This window comes from Hydra vulgaris, chromosome 01 (assembly GCF_038396675.1).
Source record: "Hydra vulgaris chromosome 01, alternate assembly HydraT2T_AEP".
NCBI lineage: Eukaryota > Metazoa > Cnidaria > Hydrozoa > Anthoathecata > Hydridae > Hydra > Hydra vulgaris.
The window spans coordinates 1673251-1699044 of NC_088920.1; the positions used below are offsets into that span (position 1 = coordinate 1673251).

General features: G+C 27.6%; 2 protein-coding genes across 4 annotated transcripts in view; both read left to right on the plus strand.

The window, feature by feature from the left end:
* The window catches only part of LOC136075004 (NACHT, LRR and PYD domains-containing protein 3-like), a 40998-nt gene that overhangs the window by 8525 nt on the left and 6679 nt on the right, over positions 1-25794 (plus strand). For both annotated transcript variants that reach the window (XM_065787193.1, XM_065787194.1), the window contains exons 4-5: positions 10041-10088; positions 15018-16379. In XM_065787193.1, the coding sequence (XP_065643265.1) occupies positions 10041-10088; positions 15018-16379 (1410 nt within the window). The remainder of the gene's footprint in view (positions 1-10040; positions 10089-15017; positions 16380-25794) is intronic.
* Positions 791-2871, plus strand: LOC136075002 (uncharacterized). 2 transcript variants are annotated; one of them, XM_065787192.1, is made up of 3 exons: positions 791-930; positions 1081-1182; positions 1267-2871. In XM_065787192.1, the coding sequence occupies exon 3, from the start codon at positions 2084-2086 to the stop codon at positions 2756-2758; it is 675 nt and encodes a 224-aa protein (XP_065643264.1). In that variant the 5' UTR covers positions 791-930; positions 1081-1182; positions 1267-2083; the 3' UTR covers positions 2759-2871. The 2 variants fall into 2 exon arrangements, with proteins under 2 accessions (XP_065643264.1, XP_065643263.1); XM_065787191.1 differs by lacking the exon at positions 791-930 and having other exon boundaries at positions 982-1182.

Genomic DNA, 25794 nt, shown 5'->3' on the forward strand with positions numbered 1-25794 from the left:
AAGTCATCTAAAATTCAAAAGATCACTCCAGCAATTGAAACAAAGATAAAAACTTTCGTCTGGAGTCAGTATAGTTTAGATGTAACCAACTATCCCAAGGTTATTTGTAACAATTGCCACAGAAACCTCTATGATCTCAACAAGAACAAGGTGGAGTACCTAGGGAACTGGATAGTGAAGATAACCAAGGTAAAATTCATGTTAATCTGTTTTTTTATGTATAATAATTATTATTAATTTCTAGTTAATACTTTGTTATATTTACAATCACACAGTTTCTTAACTAAAAATATAGAACAGATTTTTTTTTAATACCTGTTATTACAACATTTACTTAGTACATGTTATTAATACATATACATGTATTAAAAAATAATACATGTGTTATTAAAAAAACTTTCAGTTTTTCTATTGTATGCCTAGACTTAAAATGTATATAACTTTATATATTATATATACAGCATGATAAGTATATGTATATACATATACTTAGTTTAAGTATGACATGCATGGAAGTATTTGAGTATAATATGTATGTATGTAGACTACATACATACTACATACATACTACATATATACTACATTGTAGTATATAAATATTAGTTATACAAAACATGTATATAAGGTTGTATAAGATAAACAACTAATTACTATTTATTTATTAACTATTTATTTACTGTTTACAGTGTAAGCTTAAAATTTAATTATATAATATATATAGTTAAACTTACATAGTGTATAGTAAAATACCATTTAGTATGCTAAAATAATATCACTTACTGATCAATATTTTTTCCATTATTTTAGATTGATAGATTGCATCTTAGAAAATCATCAAATATCAAAGACATTGTTGATGAAATCAGTGCTTCTAATGATTCTGAACATGCAAAGTCTTCCAGACTATGTTCAACATGCTTGGCTTTGTAGGTTAGAATTTTATTATTATTGTTGTTTTATTTTTTCATATATATAATGCTTCATATATATAATGCTTCACATAACAAAATTTATTGTACTTAATAAAATATTTAGTTAATTAAAAATTTTGTTCATTTGTTTTCAAACAAAAATATTTAGTGCAAGGAGTGGCTCATATCTGTACAGAGAGCAGAGCTGTGAACAATCTCATTGAAGCGGCAGAACAGCTTGGACCTAAATATTTAGAACGGGTAGCCTCAGGCAAGTATATTAAGCTGTTCTTTAATATAAATACATATTTAAAATTCCAAATAATAAACATATTTTATTTATGTATGTTGCCAGGTATACTTAAGCACAAGATGGAAGCTTAAAATATTTGTAGAGGACAGAAGTTTCAGTTGGCTACTCAAGGGTCTCCTTTGAACATTGTGGTTGGAACTCCTGAAAAAAAAACTGACCGAATTGAGCTGAAACAGGTGTCCTTTGGTACTGTTATGGAGTTGGTTAAATCTCTTGAGCTTTCAAAAAATCAAACAAAGAATTTTTGTTTCAAATATAGATCTAGTATGGGAACTCAAACCTGTATTGAAGCGAACATCTTTGAAAAAATTGAAGCTCTCCATAACCGTATAGACGAATTTTACACTTCTAAAGAAGTAGGTTTTATGGATGGAGAAGAAGCCATTACTAGAACATTGGTTCATGTAAAAGATACATCTACATTTATACAGCACGTCATTACAGAAAGAGGAATAGATCCACATGACTCCATATTGAGAATAGCTATGGATTCAGGTCAGGGATTCCTTAAAGTTACTGTAAATGTGTTTAATCCCCTGGAAAAAACTTCTTCAGATTCAGAGCTAGATGATGCTGGAGTAAAAAGATCCTTTCTTATAGCATTGTTGAGGGGGTTTCTGAAGCTAACGATAATCTTTGGAAGCTTATTGAGCCCCTGAATTTAAATGATGTAAAGTTTTTCGTTGCATTTGATCTAAAATGTGCAAATTCAGTGTTTGGAATTAGTAGTCATGCTGGGAAATACAGTTGTTTATATTGTGAGGGATCCTGCACTCTTGAGCCTGGAATTAAACGAACACTTAGGTCATTGGATGATCATTATAACAACTTTACCCTTGACGGAAACAAGAAGTCAAAAATGTCACACTTTAAAAATGTTACAAATCCAAGACTTTTGTACAAAGAGGAAGATCCTGAAACTCTTCTCGAAGAGTTGGTTCCTGTTCCTGAGCTCCATGTTCTAATGGGAATAGTAAATAAACTTGCAGTACTTCTAGTTAGTGTATGGCCTTTGTTTGAGAAGTGGTTACAATCAAACTACATCATGTTTCGAGGTTACCAAGGCATAGGGCTTGACGGAAACAATGCAAGCAAGTTCCTGAAGTTGGTGGATATACTTGAAAGAGATATTATAAACAATGGAAAATATGACTTACTACCAATAGTAAACTGTGTTAGAAAGTTTAAATGCCTTCAAGCAAAAGCATTTGGTATGGTAGCAGGGGATAACATCAGCACTGCTGTTCTGGAGTTTAAAAAGTCCTATGCAGATTTGATTGAATACGTGCATGCCACATTTGAGGGTATCAAGCTCAGTGTTACATGGAAAGTTCACATAGCAGTATGTCATATACTTCCTTTTCTTCATTCTACTGACTGCGGCCTAGGAGTTTACTGTGAGCAAACAGGAGAAGCTATTCATCATGATTTCAAAAAAACATGGAATAGATACAAACGAAGAGTTAACCATATAGATTATGCAAAACGACTAAAATCCAGTGTTGTCGAGTTTGCATCAAAAAACATTAAATAAACTGAATAATTATATAATTTAATTTAATGTTTATAATTTCAAGTATATATTGTAAAGTATATTATTTATAGATTTAGACTTATATTATAACTAGTTAACATAAAGCTTTTTTACTTTGTGCTTTTATTTGTATAGGATAAGTTACACCTATTTTTTAATTTTTTTTTTTTCAATGTTTTTTAACACCCTAGAAGTTTTAAATGTTATAAATAGTGTCTTCCCAAAATGTTATAAATAGTGTCTTCCCAAAATGTTAGAAATAGTGTATACCCAACTATTGAAAAAAAAAATCAGACCTAGGGAACATTTTAATCTGGTGGTCACTCAGGTCCACAGTGATAAGTATAGCTATTTTTTGATTTTTTTGTCTCTTTTTTTTTTTTGAAAATTCCAACACCCCAGAAGTTCTAAATGTTATAAATGGTGTCTACTAATGTATATCTAGCTATTGCAAAAAAAAAATTAGACCTGGGGAACAACTCAACCTGGCGATCACTCTGGTCCACAGTGTAGCGGTCTTTGAGACGCCATTGACACGTTTTTTTTGGGGTGACTCCGTCCCATCAACCACTGCCCTCAGGTCTTACTCAGGGCCAGTATATAAGGGCGGGCATGTGTGCATGCGCCCCCTCAGGATTTTTTGATGTTTTGATTTTTGATGATAGAACACTTTCACACAACGTGCAAACTTAAGTTTGTTAATATGCCAAATGAGGTGGCCTTGCAAAAAATTTGGATGGCGGAGGCCATCCAAATTTTTTTCCAAATCTAAAAGTTATAACCATGCAAAATTTACACCCCTCTCATTTTGGGGGTCGGGAGGGTAAGCGTTTTAAGGCTTTTTGTTCACAGGCCCCCGCCATCCCGATATTTTGCAAGGCCTCCTCATTTGGCATAGGTATAAACAAACTTAAGTTATGAGTTTGCACGATGTGTGAAAGTGTCCTATCTGGAACATCAAAAAATTCTGAGGGCGCCCATACATGTGTGTGCATAGAGGAAAACTATACCCTCTACTCCCTATCCATACATTCTTTTATGTTGGCAAACTAGAATCTTTAGTCAGAATGTAACTTTTCTATTGATTAGCTGGTTAATTGTGATAAATTAGAAAATCGAAGTACGTACTTTTAAATTTAACCCTCCCCCCCCCCCCCTCCCATACGCTTTCGTACGCTTTTTGAAGACCCCCCCTCCCCCTATGAGCGTATGTACTTTATGGACTACCCCTTACTAGGATGTTTTCGTTTGTCCTCAGCTTTATTAAACTGACAGTGTTTCAGATAAGTTATGTTTGCCATCAATAACCATGTAATGTGACACCTAGCTATCTAAAAGTTCTAAATCCGTATCTATTTCTTGGAGCTTCAAGTTCTAAATTTGTCCGGTTGATTGTAGCTAGAAAAACGCCCCAATAAAGTTGCAATAGAGTTCAAAATTGGAGTTTTTGTGTTGATTTTTAAATATTTTAAGTTGTTATATTAGATTCATTGCCTCAAAATAAATAAGTGTACACATTTTCAGCTTTTCGTTGCACATAAAATAAAAACACAGACCAAAACCATTTTTCAAAATGGCGGATTTATGTTGTTTATACGCAAAGTTTGAATGTTCATGTCTTTAAAACAGGCTAGAATTAGATAACTAAATTTTGGAAATGTTTATAACTTATTAAAATCTTTGAGTGGTGTAAAAATCAGCAAAATCTAAGACTTCTGGTTGTATGACCTGGTTGATTTCATTTGTTGCACATAACTGATTTTTCATTTGCGGAGAAGTAAGAATGATCTTATAGTAAAAATGATTCAAATGGTTAATGTTTTCTGAATATTTTTACTACTCCTAATGTTCTAAATTTGCCTTTAGTTAAAGTAGATGTACAATTAAGGTGGAACTAAACATTTTCCATGTTAGAAAGGCTACAAAAAATAAAAATATTTCTCACATTTTTATGAGAAATTAAGTATGTAATGCATCCATTCTTACTGAAAATTGATGATTGTTATCATAATTCACAGCTTATTTTTGAAATATTATTTGTTTTTTAAGAAAAATCAATAACAGCAAACAGCTGTTTATTTAAATGACTGTTTATACTGTTTGTTTTTTTTAATTTAAAATTAAAGTGAAAAAAAAATAAAAAACTTGAACTTTTTTCATGTGTAAATTTTATTTCAATATTAAATTAAATTCTATTTTAATTATGTAATGAGTTTTAACTGCGTAAAGTTTTATTCAAGCCTTATATTGTTAGAATTTAGAACTGAAAGTTTCTTTAGAGTTTTTTAAGTTACAAGCAGGATTTAAACTCCCCTCTAACCAAATCATTGTAATGAAACTATGCACAAAAATTTTGATAAAAAGCCCAAAAAAAGATATTTTGTTAATATATATGATAAAACTGACGATATTATGTATAAATATTAATTATTATAATTTTAGGTTCATGCAGTTTGCATATATGTATGTATATATATGTGTATATATACATATAATTATATATATATATATATATATATATATATATATATATATATATATATGTATATATATATATATATATATATATATATATATAATTATATTATATATATATATATATATATATATACATATATATATAACTATATATATATATATATATATATATATAATTGTATATAAATACATATATATATATATATTTATATACATATATATATTTATATTTATAAATATTTATATATAAATATGTATATATAATTTAATGCAGCTGTAGTGCAGTTGTTGAATCTTGAAATCTTTTGGTATGATACATGTTCTGGCCTAATAAGCACCATTAATAAGGAAGTAGGCGTGAAATTCCTGTTTAAATGCTTTCGGCAGTGCTCAATGATAAAAATGTTAGGTCTTCTTAAAGCACCTAAGAAGCAAAGAAGTCTGAATGATCTGCGATCACCTAAATCTAAAATATGTAATTATATATTTTAGCTGTGTTTGTTATCTTAAGTCTTCAAATTTGTATAATTAAGTTGAATTCAATTAACTTGATTTTCAAACAGCTAAGAAGTGTGAATGATCTTTTAGCAAAGGCTAGCTCAGTTGTGAAGCATTTTTTTGATTCTTTGTTTTCTATGAACATGCTTCATAAAAATAAGCAACAGCTGGGTTTATCATCACATTCAATCCAAACATTTTCCATGCTAGGTAACCAACTTTTTACATGCTAAGGTAACAAATGAAACAACATTTTTTTTTAAGTCAATAATTTAGTTTCTGCTATCTTTCAGCTTACAACCAATGGTTGATTCACTCAATTTATATCTTAACACCATAAAATCAAATATTGAAGAGCATTATATGAAACTAAATAACACTGATTTTAAAAATGAACCTTTCTTTACTGACTTGTTTGTATTTTTTTTAAATAATGAATACATTGACTGTTGCGGAGGTTTGGGGAAATGAATATAATTAGAAAGAAAAAGAAAATGTACCTCATATTTAAAAGTGAGACTAGCACTGCTGTTACTTCTCAAAAAGGTTTTCTATTCAAACTAGTTATAAGTATATTTAATCAATGTATATTTTGAATGATTGATTCATTAATAAACAAAATTTTTAAAAAGTCAAAAAACAACTTAAAACGAAAATGGAAAAAGATGCAATTCAGTCTCAAATCTGTCCTTGTATGGAATACTGTTGCTATTTCTGGAGCAGATCTTCCAATGATTCTTTTTCTCTTTTAGGCAAGGTGCAAAAACGTATTGTTAACATAGTTGAACCTGCATTTGCAGCCAACTTAGAACTATTGTCACATTGTTGTAACATTGCTTCTCTTTCTCTTTTCTTTAAATATTTTAATGGGCGCTGTTCTAAAGAGCTAGCATCTTTTGTGCCGTTACTAAAAATCATTCTTGTGTTACTCGTCACTCAATAGAGTCTCATGCTTTTACTGTGTCTGTTCCTAAGTGCTCCAAAAATTCTTATTTGTCTTTTTTTTCCCCTTAAACATCAGTTTTTTTGGATTTCGCTTCCTTTTTCTTGCTTTCCTGATTCATATAATTTGCAATCTAATAAGTTGTCTGTTAATCATTATCTTTCTTTATAAACTTTGTATTTTCTCTTCCAGTAACTTCCAATTCTAAAAGTGGTTGTTTGCAGCCTTGTTGGATGTAATGTAGTTAAAAAAATTCAAATGTAGCTATTGTAATCTTTGCAAATCAGCTATAGAAAAAATTATGATGTGGCTATTGCAAATCAAAGGATAGTACTTATCAATACTGTGATCAGATAAAAGTACAGTTGAGTTTAAATTAGGTTTACAATGATCAAGCAAGTCTAGTGAATTTAGCATGGGATAATATTTAACTGATGGAAGGTTGCTTCAAAGACCACATAGTTTTTTGAAAGGTTAAAATTGAACCAGTTAGCTGGTAGAAATGATTTTTTATGTTTAATATTTTAGGTTACTTTAGGTATGATTTAAGTTTAAAAATAACTTGTTTTATTCGTAGATAGATCCTGGCATCCAAAGCAATGAGCTATGCAATTGTCTAAGTCCTGCTAGGTAACCTGAAGTTGTAACTTTGGACATCTTGTGTGGCCTCACCAATGCACATCAAAAGCATTAACAGGGACATATTCCATGCGCAACATTAAACTGTTAATACTCTGATATTTTACAACTGTTGGTAGATTCAGCCTCTCTATAAGTATCTATATGAATAAATTAAAAATTCATAATTAAAGAAAAAAACGATTACTCGAAAAAAATATAATAATTTTTATAAAATAGATTAAAAATTTGACTAAAACATGTTTATTATAAATTATACTTTCTTTGTCAGAAGTAAAATGATAAAATGGAAAATTTAAAAAATTTTCTACTAACCCTGATCATATTGCTGCTCAATCCAAACTCTCTGTTGATATAATACTACTTTTTATTATCTTGTTCCAAAACCAATGTATGTACTGAATCCTTTGGGCTCCTTACCCTATTTCTTCTCATTATTTCCACACTTTTTATTGAAAAGTTGTGGATATCAGCATTTCACTAAATGCTGTAAATCTTTCATTGAAATTATTTAATTTAAGTGAATTCCAGAAATTCACGTAAATATTCTTTGAAATTTCCAAAAATTTCTAAGTGTTTTTTGCTAATAGTTTGTGAAAAAAAGAATAACTTTTTAAAAAAATTAAAAATTTTTCACAAATCAATAGCAAAATACACTCAGAAATTTTTGGAATAGTTAAAGGAATTTCAAAAGATCTGTGTTCATTAAAAGTACCTAAAATGAGTTTTTATGTTACATAAAAGAATTTTCCCATTAAAGGAAATGTTCTTAATTAGAACATATTTTAAATAATTTGTCACTCTCTCAGAGATTTTGTTATGCAAAACCTCTAAAAGAGATTCTTTTTGTCCACCTTGTAACTGCAGAGAGTTATTGAAGGAGTTACTCCACTACCACAGCTTTTTTTCAGTGTATGTCTGTAAGTTGAGTGTTTTTTACAAAATAATTCATATGTTAGTTTTACTTGAGTTGGTAGAATGTTTCAATTATCCATGTTTTTATTTCTCAGATAGTATTCTTTCTAGTTGTATGATCTTGCCAATTTAATCCATATTATTTTTAAAAAGATTATGTCTCAAAATTGTTTGTTATGTTTTAAAAAGATTATGTCTCTACAATCCCCTTTTTTTGCCAGCGTTTATAAATTTCATTTTTTTTTTTTTTTTTGTAACTTAGTTTTCTGAGTGTGGGTAGAAATTTTTTTTTTATGTCAAACCTCCCTAAGGTCAAGAATACCACTATGGTTAAGGAGGGTACTTTAATTATGGTTACAACCCTCTCTCAACTCTATTACTCCAAAATACAAAACTTGACAAACACGGCTGCTACACAACGAAGCAAGTTGAGCACAGCACTACCAGGGATGTAGTAGATGCCTACAAGTGGTGTGTAGGAATGCTACAATTTGTACAAAATTATGTCAAAATAATGAGTGAGCATATGATGTGACTTTTGCTGGCATCATTAAAAAGCAGGCATCATTACGCTTTTTTTTCAGTGCTCATTATGACTAAACTCATTTTGTCTGCTCCACTAAACAGTTTGCCATTTATGGATTACTTGAACACAATCAGAAGATCATTAACAATGAAAAGTGAGCATTTTATCATTTCACCAATAGCTAGTAAAATATTTAATAAACTGTTAGGAACAATTCTCTGTTTAATTCACTAAACTGTTAGAAACAACACTTAGCGCTGTAAACATCGTTAAAGTGTTGTTGTTTTTTCTACATGGACAACACTAATGTTAAATTTAGGGAGAATTAAACATCGGTGTTTTTCTTTTTAGGTAAGGATTTTACAAGACAGTTAACTAATAATAACCCAGTTATGTACTAATTGCAGGTAATCATCTCAGATGAGTCACATTTTATGTTGCCAGAGCAGGTGGGCAAACTCAATTTGTTAGGGATTGGGTTAGGTCATATATACACACCTAGATATTGGCATTGGGATGAGTAAATGACAATCAGTGAAAAGCTCTTTTAAAACATACTTAACTAGGATTGTTGTTGTCAGGTTTTTATGAAGGAAAAAGTATTATTTTTAAAAGTATTCTTTTATGTAAAAGCTAGACATCTAGTCTTGGTGAGCTGCCTGACCTGATTTGTCTGTAAGCTCTTAGCATTTTTACAGACACTTTCAATGTCTTAATTATAGTTTTGAAAAAGTGATGGATAAAGTTGAATGATTTTGATAAATTATTAAGCTTTTTGTAAATTTACAACACTATTTTCTTTTTGCTCAGTTTATTGGGTGCAGTTTCATTTGTTTTTGTTTTGAGTTTTTTCAGTTTCATACATTTGTAGTACATACATGCGGTAGTGGTATAGTGGTAGAGTGCTCGCTTCATAAGCGAGAGGTTCCGAGATCGAATCCCACCACATCCCTGGTTGTACCGCGCTCAACTTGTTTCTCTGCACAGCGGCCTTGTTTGTCAAAGTTTGTGTTTCGGAGTTATAGAGTTGGGAGAGGGTTATAACCACAAGTAGCCTCCTCATCTGTAGTGTCCTTCTTGGCATTGGGGAAGTAAATTACAAAAAAAAAAATTTGTAATTTCATACATTTGTAGTTTCTTACCTTTGTAGTTAAGCCTTGCGGGAATGAGTTGAACCCTTTTAGATTTTTTTTTTATACATACATTTTCAGTGTTGTTGTTTTTTTCAACTCCATGTTTTTATTTAAAGTTTTAGTTATGAGTAAGAACTTTATATTTTTTAGAGATTTCATGTTCACCAAACAAAAATTCCAATGTTTCTTCCAAAAAAGGTAATTATTTAAATTGTTTTACTCTTTGTTTGCTTTAAAATAGGAAAATTTTACATGTTAAATAATTTCCTTTCATTAAATTTTAACTTTTTCATTTAAATTTCAACTTTTTTCATTAAATATGCGTTTTTAATGTTTACTTCAGTTGCTTATTTTATTATTGTTACTAATCATCAATTTTGTTCATTGTGTTACTGGCTTATATAAATTCATATCTCATTGGTCGCTTTAAAACTATATTTTTTATGCAATGCTCACCTAATAATTCACTGATGAATAACAAAAATTTCTTGTATTACTATATTAAGTTTTTATCTGGATTTTTTAAAATAAATTTCTTATATAATTTATTAAAGTTAATATAGATAAAACAAAAACTGCAATTTACTGTTTTATTCTTATTTAAAACTATAAATAAGACCCCATGTTGATGGTAATATCATTAACAAGAAGATAGCTTGTTGTCAAGGTGAAGTCTTCATGTTGCTCAAGTTTAATGTCGTGATGCTATTGTTTTGAGATATATTTCAAAAAAGGTGCTTTTACTTTTACTGCAATTTTTAAAAATTTTTTTTGTAGTGGCCACCTTGGCTTCTAAAGTGTTAACACAATAAAATAAAATAATATGATGTTAATTGAATTCACCAAGTACGTTATAATTCCTAGATGTAGCAGTATCACAATTTATATAGTAATGATAAATAACTCTTTGTTTTGGTAGCTAACAACAACAAATCCCATCTGTTATGAATGTTTTTTTTTATTGTTAAACATTTATGACTTATCTAGATATATCTAGTTGGACTATCGATTTTGTAGGTGGTTTTCAATCAATTACAAAAGGGACGCTTTTATATATTTTCAGCCTGTAATAAATTTATAAATAACATTCCTTTGTGAAGTAGCCAATTTTTCTAAAAGTGTTCACTACTCTTAAAATTTGTTTGGAAAGTATGCTTGCAATTGAACAAGAACAAGTTTAAAACAAACTTATTAAAATTATCATTCTAACTCACTTGAGGCTTTTTTTTTTTTTTTTTTTTGAGTTTTGAGTTTGGTTGTTGAAGTTTAGAGTCAAGATGCTACTGTTTTGAGAGAGGGTTATTTCAACAATAAAAAATGTGCAATTATTATTACTATATTTTTAAAGTTACAGAATTTTATAAATAGCTTTATAAGTTAAAAAAAATGTTCTGAAAAAATTGTTACATGCTTGGACAACCAAGGCATGTGACTGAGCAGCTTTCCTGGGAAGGCCTGGATTATATTTGATTTTTCAAAATTCCAAGAGCAATAGCTTAAAATTTATAGTTTTATAAGCGCAACAAAGTTTCATTTTAAATCTACAAATCATAAAAATAGACTATTTTAAATTCATATAATTTTTTGTTATATGCATTATTTAGGTTGAATTGCAGCGGTTTAGAAATTATAACCTTATAAACATGACAAAATATCCCCCTTAGTTTAGCGTAAATAAATTTAATCGCTGTTGTAAAATAAAGAAAAAATTTTAAAAAACTTTTTAGAAACAACATTTTAAAAAATGGACTGATAAGTAAAAAATAAATTATTTCTTGGGACCCAAGGACTTTTTGTGCGTACTTAACCAGAAATAATTATTAAAGTCAATGACTGAAAATATTGGGCAACTAAGTACAACTCGTTTCTTTTGGCGCCCAGTATTTTCAGTCATTGACTTTAATGGATATTTCAGGTTTTGTGCATACACAAAGTCCTTAGATCCCACATAATAGTTTATTTTTTATTTAATAATCTATTTTTAAAATGTTGTTTTTAAAAAGTTTTTTTTATGTTCTTTTTATTCTATTCATTTGCAAGTCTTTTCAGGTAAGTTTTCTGATTAACTACTATTCTCTGCAATAAAACATTCGTTTTTGAAAGTTTTTGAAATCCTTATATGTTTGGCCGTATTTATGGTATCCACTAGCAATATGGCATTTTCGTGATAAGAACAACCACAGTCAGTATGTGTATCATCTGCACCTTTTTTTTTTTTGAACATCTTTGCTTCCAACAAGGCTGCAAGCAACCACTATTAGAGTTGGAAGTTACTGGAAAAGAAAAGATGAAGATTGTAGAGCAAGATAATGATTGACAGATTGTAAATTATATGAATTAGGAAAGCAAGATGAAGGAAGCGAATTCCAAAGAACTGATGTTCAAGGAAAAAAATTAGAAGAGTTTTTAGAGCATTTTGAAACAATCGCAGAAAAAGGATGAGACTTAATTGAATGACGAGTAACACCAGAATGAATATTAGTAGATGGCGTAAGAGAAATTCTTATCATTTTTTTCACCTTTACTTATTTCTTTTCTTGCATTCTTCTGGGATATTCTTGTCTGGCGATCTTTTGTTTACAATATTTGCAGAGTTTCTTGCCAGGAGGAAATTTAAACTTTTTAAATATCCGCCTGGCAAGAAACTCTGCTATACTCTTTAAATGTAACTGCGTCAAGATTTTCTAAAATAAATGAGTAGCATAAAGCTTCCATTTGTCTAAAACTTTATTTTGTTATATTTTAAAATTATGATTATGGAATATTTAGTTTTTACATCTAATTTCTTGTGATTTATTTGTGTTGAATGTATCAAGTTTTTTGCGATATTAAATTTAACATTTCCGCAATTGGTTTTTTTTTTTTTTTTTTCGTTTTAATTAAACAATTTTTTGTCATTCATTAAAATATTTTTTAAGGGTCATCTATAAAGTAGGTTTTGCTAAATTTAATTTTAAAGTAATAGTATGATCATTTGCTCTCCTGCGTGGAGATTTTCATTCCACATAAAGCACTTTAGAATTTGCATTACTTTAAATCTCTGTGTGGAAGCCAATAATATCCTACATCTATTTTAAAGTCGGATTTTGTGTAATTTACTAAATGGTTTAAGTATATCACAGTAAATTTACCTATAAACTGCAAGCAGTTTTTAGTTCCATTCCTCCTTTTACCTGGTAGTACCACGCTTAATTTGTTTCTTAGAGCCGCAGCCTTATTTGTCAAGATTTGTTTTATGGAGTTAAAGAGTTGAAAGAGGATTGTAAGCACAATATAGTGTCCTCTTCGATTATAGTGGTCCTTTTGGCCTCAGTGAGGTGAACAACATTAAAAAAATGAAAAGAAAAAACAACCAGTTAAGTTTCTGTATATAATATACTCAGTTGTTAAATCTACCTAGCATGCTCCAAAATATTTACTTGCAAAAGTTAGCCTTAGCAATGTTTCTATTTATAGTCTCTTATCATCATAAGACTGTCAAAGCTAAAGGAATTGGGAGTATCATAACGCTTGATACTCCCCATTTCTTTAGCTTTGACAGTTCCTTTATATTCTAAAACTTTTGTTCATCAAGTATTTTTCTTCAAATATTGAGTTTTTTCCTTGGACATCATTTGGTATTTTCACTTGCTTTGACGTTTTTTCAACTCATAAAATTTGCAGTTAACTTTTGTCTTTTGTCTACTGCTTTCTTGAACTTTTTATTTTTCTTACTTTCTTGAACTTCTATTCTGGGCTCTCTTTTTTGGTTTCTATTAACTAAGGTAATTATTGTATAACAACAATAATGATGACGATTTTAAACTTAATTATAATTATTGTGACTTGACTATAATAAGTTTTTGACGTTTGCTTACATTCTGCCTTTGATTGTATTTTAATGTTTTTGATGTCAGGGAACTTTTTATGATACCTTTGATACCTTTATGATAACCTCCAATGAACCTTATGATAACCTCTTATGAACCTTATGATAACCTCTTATGAACCTTATGATAGCCTCCTATGAACTTTATGATAATCTTCTACGAACCATATGATAACCTCCTATGAATCATATGATAATCATTGATACTTAATAAAGTTTTTATAGGAGTTATTTTTATTTTTTTTTATTTTGCTAAAGATGAGCTTTTTATAGCTTAATTTAATTTTTAGTAAGAATTTCTATAATTTAAAAAAATTTTATAAGAAATTTCGGTAAAAAAAAAAGAAAGGTTTTTATTAGCAATAACTTTAATCAGTTATAATTAAAAAGTTTGTTTGAACAACTTTATGTTTAAGTAAGACATAATAACAAATTAAAAAGATTATCAAATATAACATTAACTTAAAATAAACTTCTGTTTAACTTTAATACTTAATAACTACCAATAAAAATCATAAAAATTAATTTAATTCATAATATTCGCTATATAATATTTACTATGCATATACTTAATATTTTATTTTACCAAATTTTTTATGTTGAGATGTTTTAGTACTTTGTTAGATGCATTTTTATTAAATATTTTTAAAAGTTTAAAATTAAAAAAAAATTAAATTAAAAGATCAGAAAAAGTTGTTTAACTTTATCATCCCTTTTTTATATGTTTATATGTTTTTTTTTATTTGTTTTTTAATGTTATTCACCTCTGCAAGACCAAGGAGACCAATACAGTAGAGGATTTTTTTAAAATCTTTTTATTATTATTATTGTGGTTACAACCCTCTCAGTCAACTTCAAAACATGACAAGTGAGAGGCCGCTTTGCAAAGTAAAAAGTTGTGTAATAGCCTTTAATAAGGTTTTGCTTGAAGTCATAACTTCAATAAATTATAGTAAAAAAAAATTGGTCCGTAGTGATAATTTAAAGTGAAAATTTTATCAACATAAAAACAAATAAAAAAGTTTATATATAGACATAATAACAAAAAAAAGTTTGTTAAAAATGATTTCAATCTCAAGTCAATAAAAATCAACTTTACAAAAAATTATTTAAATTCTTTAGATTTAATATAAAATATATTTTGATAATCACTTTATGTTAGTATAAAATTGTAGTAATGATGATTACCATCATCATGATCATGAACATTAACAAAATCATGATTATGACTGTAATATAAATTGTTTTGTTTTATTTAGATCTGTTGAGGATGTCCGATAAACTAAAAAAATATTATCTTAAATTTTATGGGAAAATTAGCGAACTTCAACCGCTATCAAAAGCATCTGTAAATGTTGATCTGATACAAAAATTTGTTGATCTATGTATTGTAGATGCAGTGAATGCTCAAGAGGAACGCTTAGTAGATGCTGTTTTTAGTGTTGAACGAGAGAAATTTCTGGAAAATCAAATGCGTTACACACCAATTCCATATAGGGATATATTTACGAAAGAAAAATCTACAGTATTATTATCTGGAATAGCTGGTATTGGGAAAACATGGTTGCTTAGAAAATGTTTGCTTGATTGGTCAAATGGTTTAATTTGGAAAAATGTTGAACTAGTTTTTTATTTGGAATGCAGGAGACTTAATCAATATCCAAATATTTCTAACATAAATGAATTACTAAATGTTTTCTACAATGATATTGTAAAGGACTTTAAATTTAGTAATCATACTGCACTATTTATAATTGATGGATTAGATGAATTCAAATATTTCAATGAGTTAATAAATCCATGTTTGACTTGTAATTATCCAATTGTTAATGCTTTAGAAGAAATTCAAAAATACAAACATGTAATTGCTGGAAGAGTTTATGCAATAGATCAATACCAAAGTATTTCTACAGAACATAGCGATAAGTTAACCATTCAAATAATGGGGTTTAATGAAAATGGAATAAATAACTATGTAGAAAATCATGTTGTGGAAGAAAAAAAAGAAGTTGTAAAAACAACTTTAAAGGAGTCTCGAATTGCAAAAGCCATGGCATCTGTTCCATTTTATTTATCTTCCATGTGTAAAATTATTAGTGATTCGAAAAAAAGTGATGAAAATTCATTCTTGACAATGACAGATTTGTATACAAATCTTTTTTTATACTTTTTGCGAAAACACATCATTAAAAACAATAAATTTATGTATGAGATAATGGAAGACAGTTCCAATAAAAAATATGTTTTAAATATTTGTAAAATTGCATATGAAATGTTTGTTAACAATAAAATAATTTTTTCCAAAGATGAAATTCAAGCTTTTATTAATGACTTTGACAGAAATGAAGGTAATTTTTTTGGATTTATAGAAAGGATTGAAACAGATCTCGGTTGTTATTATCAGTTTGCACACTTGACAATAATGGAGTTTTGTGCATCTGTATATGCATATAATTGTTTAAGTAGTGATGAGATTATGGCCAATAAGAAGCTGAAGAGTTGTTTATCAATGATTTGTGGATTAGCTAATAAAAACCCAAACAGTTTGTTAAAGTTTCTTGTTAACCTAGATCCTTCAAATAAATCCTATAAAGAATCTTCACTTTTGTTTTCTATTTTGGGTAAGTTTAAAAACTTTGTTGCATTTTTGTGAGCCTATTTTAGATAGTCATTCAGGTGTTCAACAAGATGTAAATAATATAGAGCAGGTGTTCCCAACCCTGTGGTCCCGGGCACCATGATGCCTGTGGAATGATTTGCGCCAGCCACTATTTGACAGTGAAAATTTTTTTTCATAAATAATAAAATATATTTTTATTTATTTGTTAGAATTTTTTTTTTTTTTTGAGTGCCTAGGTTTATTAAATACATTCATATGTTTGCGGTATTGTATGTATGAATGCTTTTTTTTGCTGACAGTACTTGTCTAGTTGCGAGCCAAATTCAAAGATATAAACTTTATCTAATTTGACAAAAAATAATTATTTGTGTGACCATTGCTTGCTTCATAAATGCTGAAGGTAGTGATGTGGTTTTGGTTATTTTTAGATTGGACTTTTAATTGTTTATTCAATTTTTTTAGAGGAGGGGGGTTGTTTTTTTAGTTTAGGGTTAATTAAAAGATTCTTTAAGAAACAAATTGTTCATTAAAAATTCCCTAACTGTTTGCACAAATCTTATATATGTACATAAATCCTTCAAAATTAATTTAACCCTTAATTAATTAATTTAACCCTTCAAATATTTTTTCATATATTAACTTATATGAAAATATGTTTTTTGTGGACAAAATATCTTCTTTATTATCATTAATAAAATATTATATGTAATTGTAGAGGGTTTATTATAATGTTTTGTTTTTGATTTAGTACATATAAATATTTTATAAAAATTGTTCGCAAGATAAATTTATATGTTGATTTCACTTTTATGAGGCTTTTATCAACTAACTTAAATTCTTTTCTCATGAAATCACTTTTAAAACCTTTTCGACAAGAAATTTAAATTTTTTTCCCTATGGACAAAAAAACCTTCATTGAAAAACTTTTTGAGAGCAAAAATTATTTTAAACTACATTTTTATGAACAAGCATTAATTTTTGTAATAACATTTTGAAGAAATAACGCGGAAATATTTGTTTTTCTAAAATAAAGTCATTATCAGTTTTAAAAGATTGTTCACACATTTTATTTAAATGCTTTTTATTTATATTATATTTGTTTCTATAATTTTTTTTAGATATTGTTTTTATTTATATAATTGTTTATTTTGTATGCTGAATTTAAATCTTTAAACAATTTTTATGGTTTAAAGTTTTTTTAAACCATAAAAATGTCGACTTTAAGCAATAATTGTTTCTTAATGAAATATTACAGTTCTTAATGTCAAAATCAACACAAAATTAAAAATGTATTCCTAAAAAAAAAAATTTTTTAGGTAAAACTATTTGTTTTCTTCATTTCTCATTTTTGCTCCTGCAAAGTATTATTTTAAAATCACTAAAAAAAGCATAAAATGGTTTTTAATTTAAAATGGTTTTATTTATTAGGTTTTTTTTTTATTTTACTTGTTGTAAATAAATTACCCAGTATTTTTTCATCTTATTTGGCATTTTAAATAATTTCATGTGCAATACTAGGTTATTAGACTGAAGATAAACATCTAAATTATGATGTGTGGTTGAACTCACATCATTCTAAGTTTATTGGCAGAAAAAAAGTGTGTGCATATATATATATTTTTAAATAACTTCTTCACAAATAGAGCTTGCACCATTTGTAAAATACCATCATAATGTTCTGCTAAATTGTACAAAAGAAACACTGTTTTTATATATGATTATAATCCTACAATGGCAACCAGCATGGTTTACTTTTTTGTAAATGTTTCATATACTATGTATAAGTTAAAAAGGACAAAATAAAACACATTCCCAGTTTTTTTTAATTACAAAAGCTAATGTTATAGTATAAACAAAAATATTAGAGTGGGGTTTACTCTATTTTGATAAATTTATAAGTAAAAGTAAAATGGGTACTTTTCCAAGATGTATGAATGGTAAAATAATACATTAGCTAACAGCCTAGTAGTATTCAAGCAGGTGTGAATCCTTCTTGTGTTGAACATTTATGAGTCTAAATCTAGATAATTGGTCTTGTGAAAAGTCTTGTTTTTGGTCTTGGGTTGATTTTGTGATGTCTTGGTCTTTATATTGGTCTTAAAGTGTTATGTCTTGGTCTGAGCAATAATTAATTGGTCTTGACTACATCTCTTGACTACATCTGGTATCTAGAAGGCATATTTTATCATTTATGTTTAAAAAGCTATAGTTTTGCAGAATATTGTAATATAGTCTGATAATGTAATATAGTCTCTTAACTATGCAGACTTAACATTACACACTCTGCAAAGAAGTTATAACAATTTTTTGCGTTGCTCTTTATGGGACTAAGTATAACTATAAAGTTGAAGATGTTTTTGCTCACCATTTTACCCTGAAACTAGGGTATCAGTTTATAAACAACAATTTCATCAGCATTCAGCATTGAAAATAATAATCTTTTTTAGTTGAAGTTTTTTTTAGTTTGATTTTCAGCAGTTTTGGTTGAAAAAGGTAAATAAAAGAAGACAAATCTCTTCATTTATTTACCTTTAAATAAAATCTTATGATCTCATTTTTTGCTTGAATGGAATACTAAGAAGTGTTTTTCATATATTTTGTCTCCTTTCCGTTTAAGCATGTTTTTTTTTTTTGCAGATCTGTCACAAGGCCAGCCATTTTTTGTACACTGCTCAGTTTTAACAGCAAATAAATCTCTATCTTTTAGTAATATTGCATTTTTATTCAATCAAACTCTGATAATTCATTTTCTTTAACATTGATTTTCTCAGTGCTTTCTTATTTTTTGCACAACCATGTTTTTGCAGATCTGTCACAAGGCCAACCATTTTTTGTACACTGCTCAGTTTTAATTTTATTGTATGTCATTTCTGGATTCTTTTCATAAGTTTATGGCATCTTAGTAATATAATTTAAAATAAATTTGCATTTATTACCCATTTTGCCCCAGACGAGATAAACTTAAATAGTTTTGTTAAGTATAGACAACAACAAATATTTTCTATAAATTTTCTAGCAAATTTTTGTTTTGGATGATTGTATGGAAAACTTTTCCTTAATAATCCTATACATTATTTTCCCATATCTTGCACAACATAAAATTACATAATATTGGCCTTGGGAAAATGATTTAACATTGACAAAAAAATCTGTATTGAATTTCAAATATTAACTTTTTTATAATTTTTTTTTTTTTTTTTGCAGCTTTTCTCATGAACAGACATGTTTTTGCAGTGTAAAAATTAGAATAAAATCAGTTGTAATCTTAACACAGTTGTAATTATTATTTAAATCATACTTCTTAATTTCAAGTAAAATGTTAATTTAATATGGTTAATATGCAAAAAGGCGATTGAGTTATTTGTTTCACATGTTGAGAAAATGGAGAAAGCTCAGGCTGACAAAATTAAGTCAAAATTTGTACTTCCTTGCAACCAAAACAAACTGATGTTTGTTTTCTATGGTTCATAATCAAACTTGCAGAGATTAGGGATATAACAGTGGCCATATGAAATTAATTATGATAATTCATAAGAATCAAGATTAAATAATGTAATAGATTAGAATTCAATATTTTTTGTATGTTTGGAATATTTCTTGCTAAATTAGATCCAATTAAGATTATTTAGTTCAGTTACTATTTTATGTGAATCCTATAAAAGGATCATTAGATCCAATTAAGATTATGTGGATCCTCTAAGATTTCTTTATTTATTTTGATACAATTTTCAAAACACATTATTTGGTTTTAATATTACCAGCAATTTTTCTTAAAATTTGCCTTAAAATGTGCATACTTGTATTTTTTGAGTAAATCAAAAATACAATAGATGCGTTTTTCAAATTTATGAAAAATTTAAATCCTGCATTTTTTTAAATATATCTATTCCTTTTAACTGATTTTATGATAAATACTTGATAAATAACCTTAGCTCTAGAATGCAGGGTAAGCAAAATTATACATATATAAAAATCTTTGTATAAAACAATTGTTACCACATGCAATAAATTTTTATTTTTTAGATTTATTTTCTTTCTATTGATTTATAAATTGATTCAAAAGACACTTATACTAAAATAACTTGACTGAACATATTTTCTAATGAATCATTTGTAAACTATGTTACTTTTAAAGAATATTTTTTTCTTATTGATTAAATTGATGATGAAGTTAATTATGTTGATGTGACTTCTATTGATATGTAGTTGTTATGATTATGATCATGGGCGATTTTGTGTGAAAACATCAAATTTTTTTTATAAAATGCAACGCTAAGTCTCAGATTGTGTTGATTTTTACACCACTCAAAGATTTGACAAGTTATAAATATTCCCAAAATTTTATCTTCTATTTCCAAACTTTTTCAAAGATATGGCTATTCAAACTTTGCCTTGAAAATGTGTTTTTGAATAGTTTAATTATGTTGTTAAGAATTGGAGATTGGTCTTTTCTTAAACAGAAAAAACATGCTCAAATTAAATTAAGTTTGTTACTTATATATCAGGAATTGTGAAAAATAAAAGGAAAAAATCCTAAGAGCTAAATACACAGAATTTGGTGTTTAATAATATTTGGAAAGTTTTTTCAACCACCCTGAGTTAATTAAGATCCCTCTCCCCATTTATTAAATTTTACTTATTATGAATAAAGAAGCTGTATCTTAAATTTCAAAAAAATTTAACTACTTAAGCCAGTTTAGGTCTTGAAAATTAGAAACTATAAACTCACTAATAAGAAGAAAACAAATTTCCAATTACCTGTCTGTTGAGACTACATTCCTCTGTCTCCTCCTTCCCTTCCTATCTCTTCTCATTTATTACATCTGGATAAAAATTCCCATCCACCCCGCATTGTATTAAGCACCTGAGAGTAACTTGACCGTAATGAAACTGGAACACCTTTGACCATATCAAATAGTTCCTTTAGTTGTTGCTGACTTGGTTTTACTGTTTCCTTACTAGTTTTAAAATATCCTTCCTTAAAAATTTATTAAAATTCTACCTGGGATTACTTGATTTATAAAAAAATGGAATTATGGTCTTTTCTTAAAATAAAATAAAAAACATTGTCAAATGTGCATCATTAGTAGATAAATTTAAATGAGGAAGTTTAGAAATTTAATCTGACTTTTTTATTTATTGCTTCTAAATATTTTATGAATTTTTTGTTACTATACTAAACAAGTTTTGACTTACTTAATTAGTTTTAGTGAATAACAAAAAGTTGTTTTTTTTATTGACCAGTGGCTATCACTGGTCAAAAAAAACAAAAAATTTATTATTTCTTTGTATCTCTATTTCGTCCTGGTCTCTGGTGTGCGAAACATGTTCTAAACATGTTGGTTGACTTATGAACCGCAAAAAGAAAAAAGTTTATTTAATTAAAACTAATTATTTTTAAGCCCAAGGTCTTGAATCTTTGCTGCCATTATACCTAAGGACTCCAGGTTCCGAAACTAAAAATTTAATTTTTTTATTTTAGTAGTTCATAAGCTTTTTTATATTTTTACTGCTCCTGGATACTAAAAACTAGAAAGAAGTAATCTTTTTGTGACTTTCAAACATCAACTTCTGTGTATTAGGCACTTAGGAGTACCACCTTTTTTTGCCTTTCATTTTCCATAATTGTTCATGTTTCATGTTTTATAACAAACAAATTTAAGTAAATTTGTCCAGCCAAAGTAAATTTGAGTAAATTTGCAGCCAAAACAAACTAAGTTTGGTGTTCTTAAGTTATATCGATGCTTCACAATCAAATCTGCCTAAATTAGAATTAAAAGAGTGATCTGTTAAGCTTAATTAGGCATTATAAATATTCCCAAAATTTTATCTTCTATTTCCAAACTTTATCAAAGATATGACTATTCAAACTTTGCCTTGAAAATGTGTTTTTGAATAGTTCACTTATATTGTTAAGAATTGGAGATTGGTCTTTTCTTAAACAGAAAAAACATGCTCAAATTAAATTAAGTTTGTTACTTATATCAGGAATTGTGAAAAATAAAAGGAAAAACTCCTAACTGCTAAATACACAGAAGTTGGTGTTTAATAATTTTTGGAAAGTTTTCTCAACCACCCTGAGCTAATAAGATCCCTCTCCCCATTTATTAAATTTTACTTATTATGAATAAAGAAGCTGTATCTTAAATTTCAAAAAAATTTAACTACTTAAGCCAGTTTAGGTCTTGAAAATTAGAAACTATAAACTCACTAATAAGAAGAAAACAAATTTCCAATTACCTGTCTGTTGAGACTACATTCCTCTGTCTCCTCCTTCCCTTCCTATCTCTTCTCATTTATTACATCTGGATAAAAATTCCCATCCACCCCGCATTGTATTAAGCACCTGAGAGTAACTTGACCGTAATGAAACTGGAACACCTTTGACCATATCAAATAGTTCCTTTAGTTGTTGCTGACTTGGTTTTACTGTTTCCTTACTAGTTTTAAAATATCCTTCCTTAAAAATTTATTAAAATTCTACCTGGGATTACTTGATTTATAAAAAAATGGAATTATGGTCTTTTCTTAAAATAAAATAAAAAACATTGTCAAATGTGCATCATTAGTAGATAAATTTAAATGAGGAAGTTTAGAAATTTAATCTGACTTTTTTATTTATTGCTTCTAAATATTTTATGAATTTTTTGTTACTATACTAAACAAGTTTTGACTTACTTAATTAGTTTTAGTGAATAACAAAAAGTTGTTTTTTTTATTGACCAGTGGCTATCACTGGTCAAAAAAAACAAAAAATTTATTATTTCTTTGTATCTCTATTTCGTCCTGGTCTCTGGTGTGCGAAACATGTTCTAAACATGTTGGTTGACTTATGAACCGCAAAAAGAAAAAAGTTTATTTAATTAAAACTAATTATTTTTAAGCCCAAGGTCTTGAATCTTTGCTGCCATTATACCTAAGGACTCCAGGTTCCGAAACTAAAAATTTAATTTTTTTATTTTAGTAGTTCATAAGCTTTTTTATATTTTTACTGCTCCTGGATACTAAAAACTAGAAAGAAGTAATCTTTTTGTGACTTTCAAACATCAACTTCTGTGTATTAGGCACTTAGGAGTACCACCTTTTTTTGCCTTTCATTTTCCATAATTGTTCATGTTTCATGTTTTATAACAAACAAATTTAAGTAAATTTGTCCAGCCAAAGTAAATTTGAGTAAATTTGCAGCCAAAACAAACTAAGTTTGGTGTTCTTAAGTTATATCGATGCTTCACAATCAAATCTGCCTAAATTAGAATTAAAAGAGTGATCTGTTAAGCTTAATTAGGCAAAATAGAAGCTTTTTTTCCGGTATCCAAAAACATAGTGCAAGGTAGACTACCAGTATTTAGGTTATTACCATATAAATATTGTTTTAGTAAATATAGTATTTTAAATTTATTTAAAATGCTATATTAAAACAAAAATAGATAAGATTTAAGCTAAATCACAGATTTATTCTAAATTTCTAATTTACATTGTCTGTGGTACAATTATGTATGTGGAATTAATAACAATAATTAATAAAACAAAAACCTAAGTAAATAAAATTTTTAAATAAAAAGCAAATCTGCTTTTTGGTAAATTTAATTTGAGATTTATTTTAAAATTGATAAGATTGATCACAGTATAAGAGCTCCCCATTCCGGTTTACTAAGCTACGAGAGAGCTTTTTAAATTATAAAATAAAAATAAAACAAAGTTTCTGGTCTAACATGTATAATATTGCTAAAATATATTATAACTAAGTAAAGAACAGATTTAATTTAACTTTATATTTATTCTTATATATTCGTGATAATGATGATTGTATTTAAATAATTTTTGTGTAAAATATTACTCAATTTCCAAGTTGTTTACTTGTTATACTGATTTTAAAATCACAAGACACATATTCTCTTAGATGTTTTTAAGTAATGTTATTTTTACTTTAGGTTTTTTTAAAACTTTTTGTTCATCTACAAATTATATGGTTTTATTTTTTATGCACCAAAATTCAATTTGATGAAATTTATTTATAAATTATGATCCTTTTTAAAGTAAAGCAATTATTATTTTTATGTATAGTTTATTATTTTTGTTTTGTAATTTCTCTTAAGCCGAGATAAATACCTATATGTTTTTTTATATTTTTTGGTAATATAGCAGTTCTTTTGCAATCAAAATCTGATATTTATCTTCTTTAGCATTGATTTTCTCAGTACTTTCTTATTTTTGCACAACCTTACCTTCTTCCTCTTTAAAAACAGCCTGTTTTTTTTTCTTTTATTGTATGTCATTGGCTTTTTTATATATGTTTTTGGTATCATAATAATTCAATTTTGGGCCCAAAAAAAATAGTTTGATCGGACAGAAAATTAAAAGTTTTTTTATAAGGCCATATTAATTCTATAAATTAATTTCACCTTTCTTATAAAATAATATTATATTATAAACATATATCTAATCGAAGAATTTTTTTTTTGTTAAATTGACTTGGCTTTTATGTTTTTATCTTTTTTAAGTCTTTATTATTTATATGCATAATTTTTGTTTATGATTTTACTTTTTCAATTGTTTTTGCTTTTAAGTAATATATTTATAATTTTTGTTTGAGTTTTGAAGATTTTTTATTGACTGTTTGTAATCCTTGGTAATTATACATTTTTTATTTTAAAACCAATGTATATATGTGCACATTTTTTATTTTATGTCTTTTTTTTGTTAATTTGTTTGCAAATCTACGAAATGATATGTCGCTAGTTGAGCCAGATTTTGGTTCTCCTTGTAACATAATATGAATTTTTTCTTATGTTGTATATTTACCTTTGCAAATGATTAGATGCCCTTACCTATGATTGTTCTTCTTTAATCAAAAAATAAATGAAGGAAATTTTTGTTTTCATTGATCAGACAGAAAATTAGTTGAAAAAGCTAGTAGAAGAAGAGTTCTTTATCTGTTGGGGTACCCTCTCCAGATATTTTCTCCAAATAGACTTCCAACCAGTGGGGAAGTTTGTCGCAGAATTTACTGAATTAACCAGAGTCATGCAACTGCAATCAAAAGATTGTCATCTAAAATTGGATGCCCTCTGGAGAGTACAGGCACACTTAAATGCAGTGGTGGTATGTGTTATGCTGATTGCAGAAACGAAATAACAAATGTGTGCATCATAAGGGAACTGATTAACATTTGAAACAAGGCAGGCTTTGATGAAAATTTTATCATCAGTGAACGATCGATTAAGTAAGTTACTAAATATCCTAGAGCAATTTTCTCTAGTAAAAATCTCTCATAAAAATTAAGTATTCTGTGAAACATTTATCTGTGAAATATAATTACATAAGTTTTTATACTATATTTTAAAACGTTGACATTTTTTAAATGTTGTAACTTTTAATTCAGGAATAGAATCATTGCTCTGTATACCCAGTATATT

Bases quoted from the DNA above. Each gene is read 5' to 3' on its own strand.
- LOC136075002 (XM_065787192.1), top strand. From the start codon at position 2,084: ATGTCACACTTTAAAAATGTTACAAATCCAAGACTTTTGTACAAAGAG.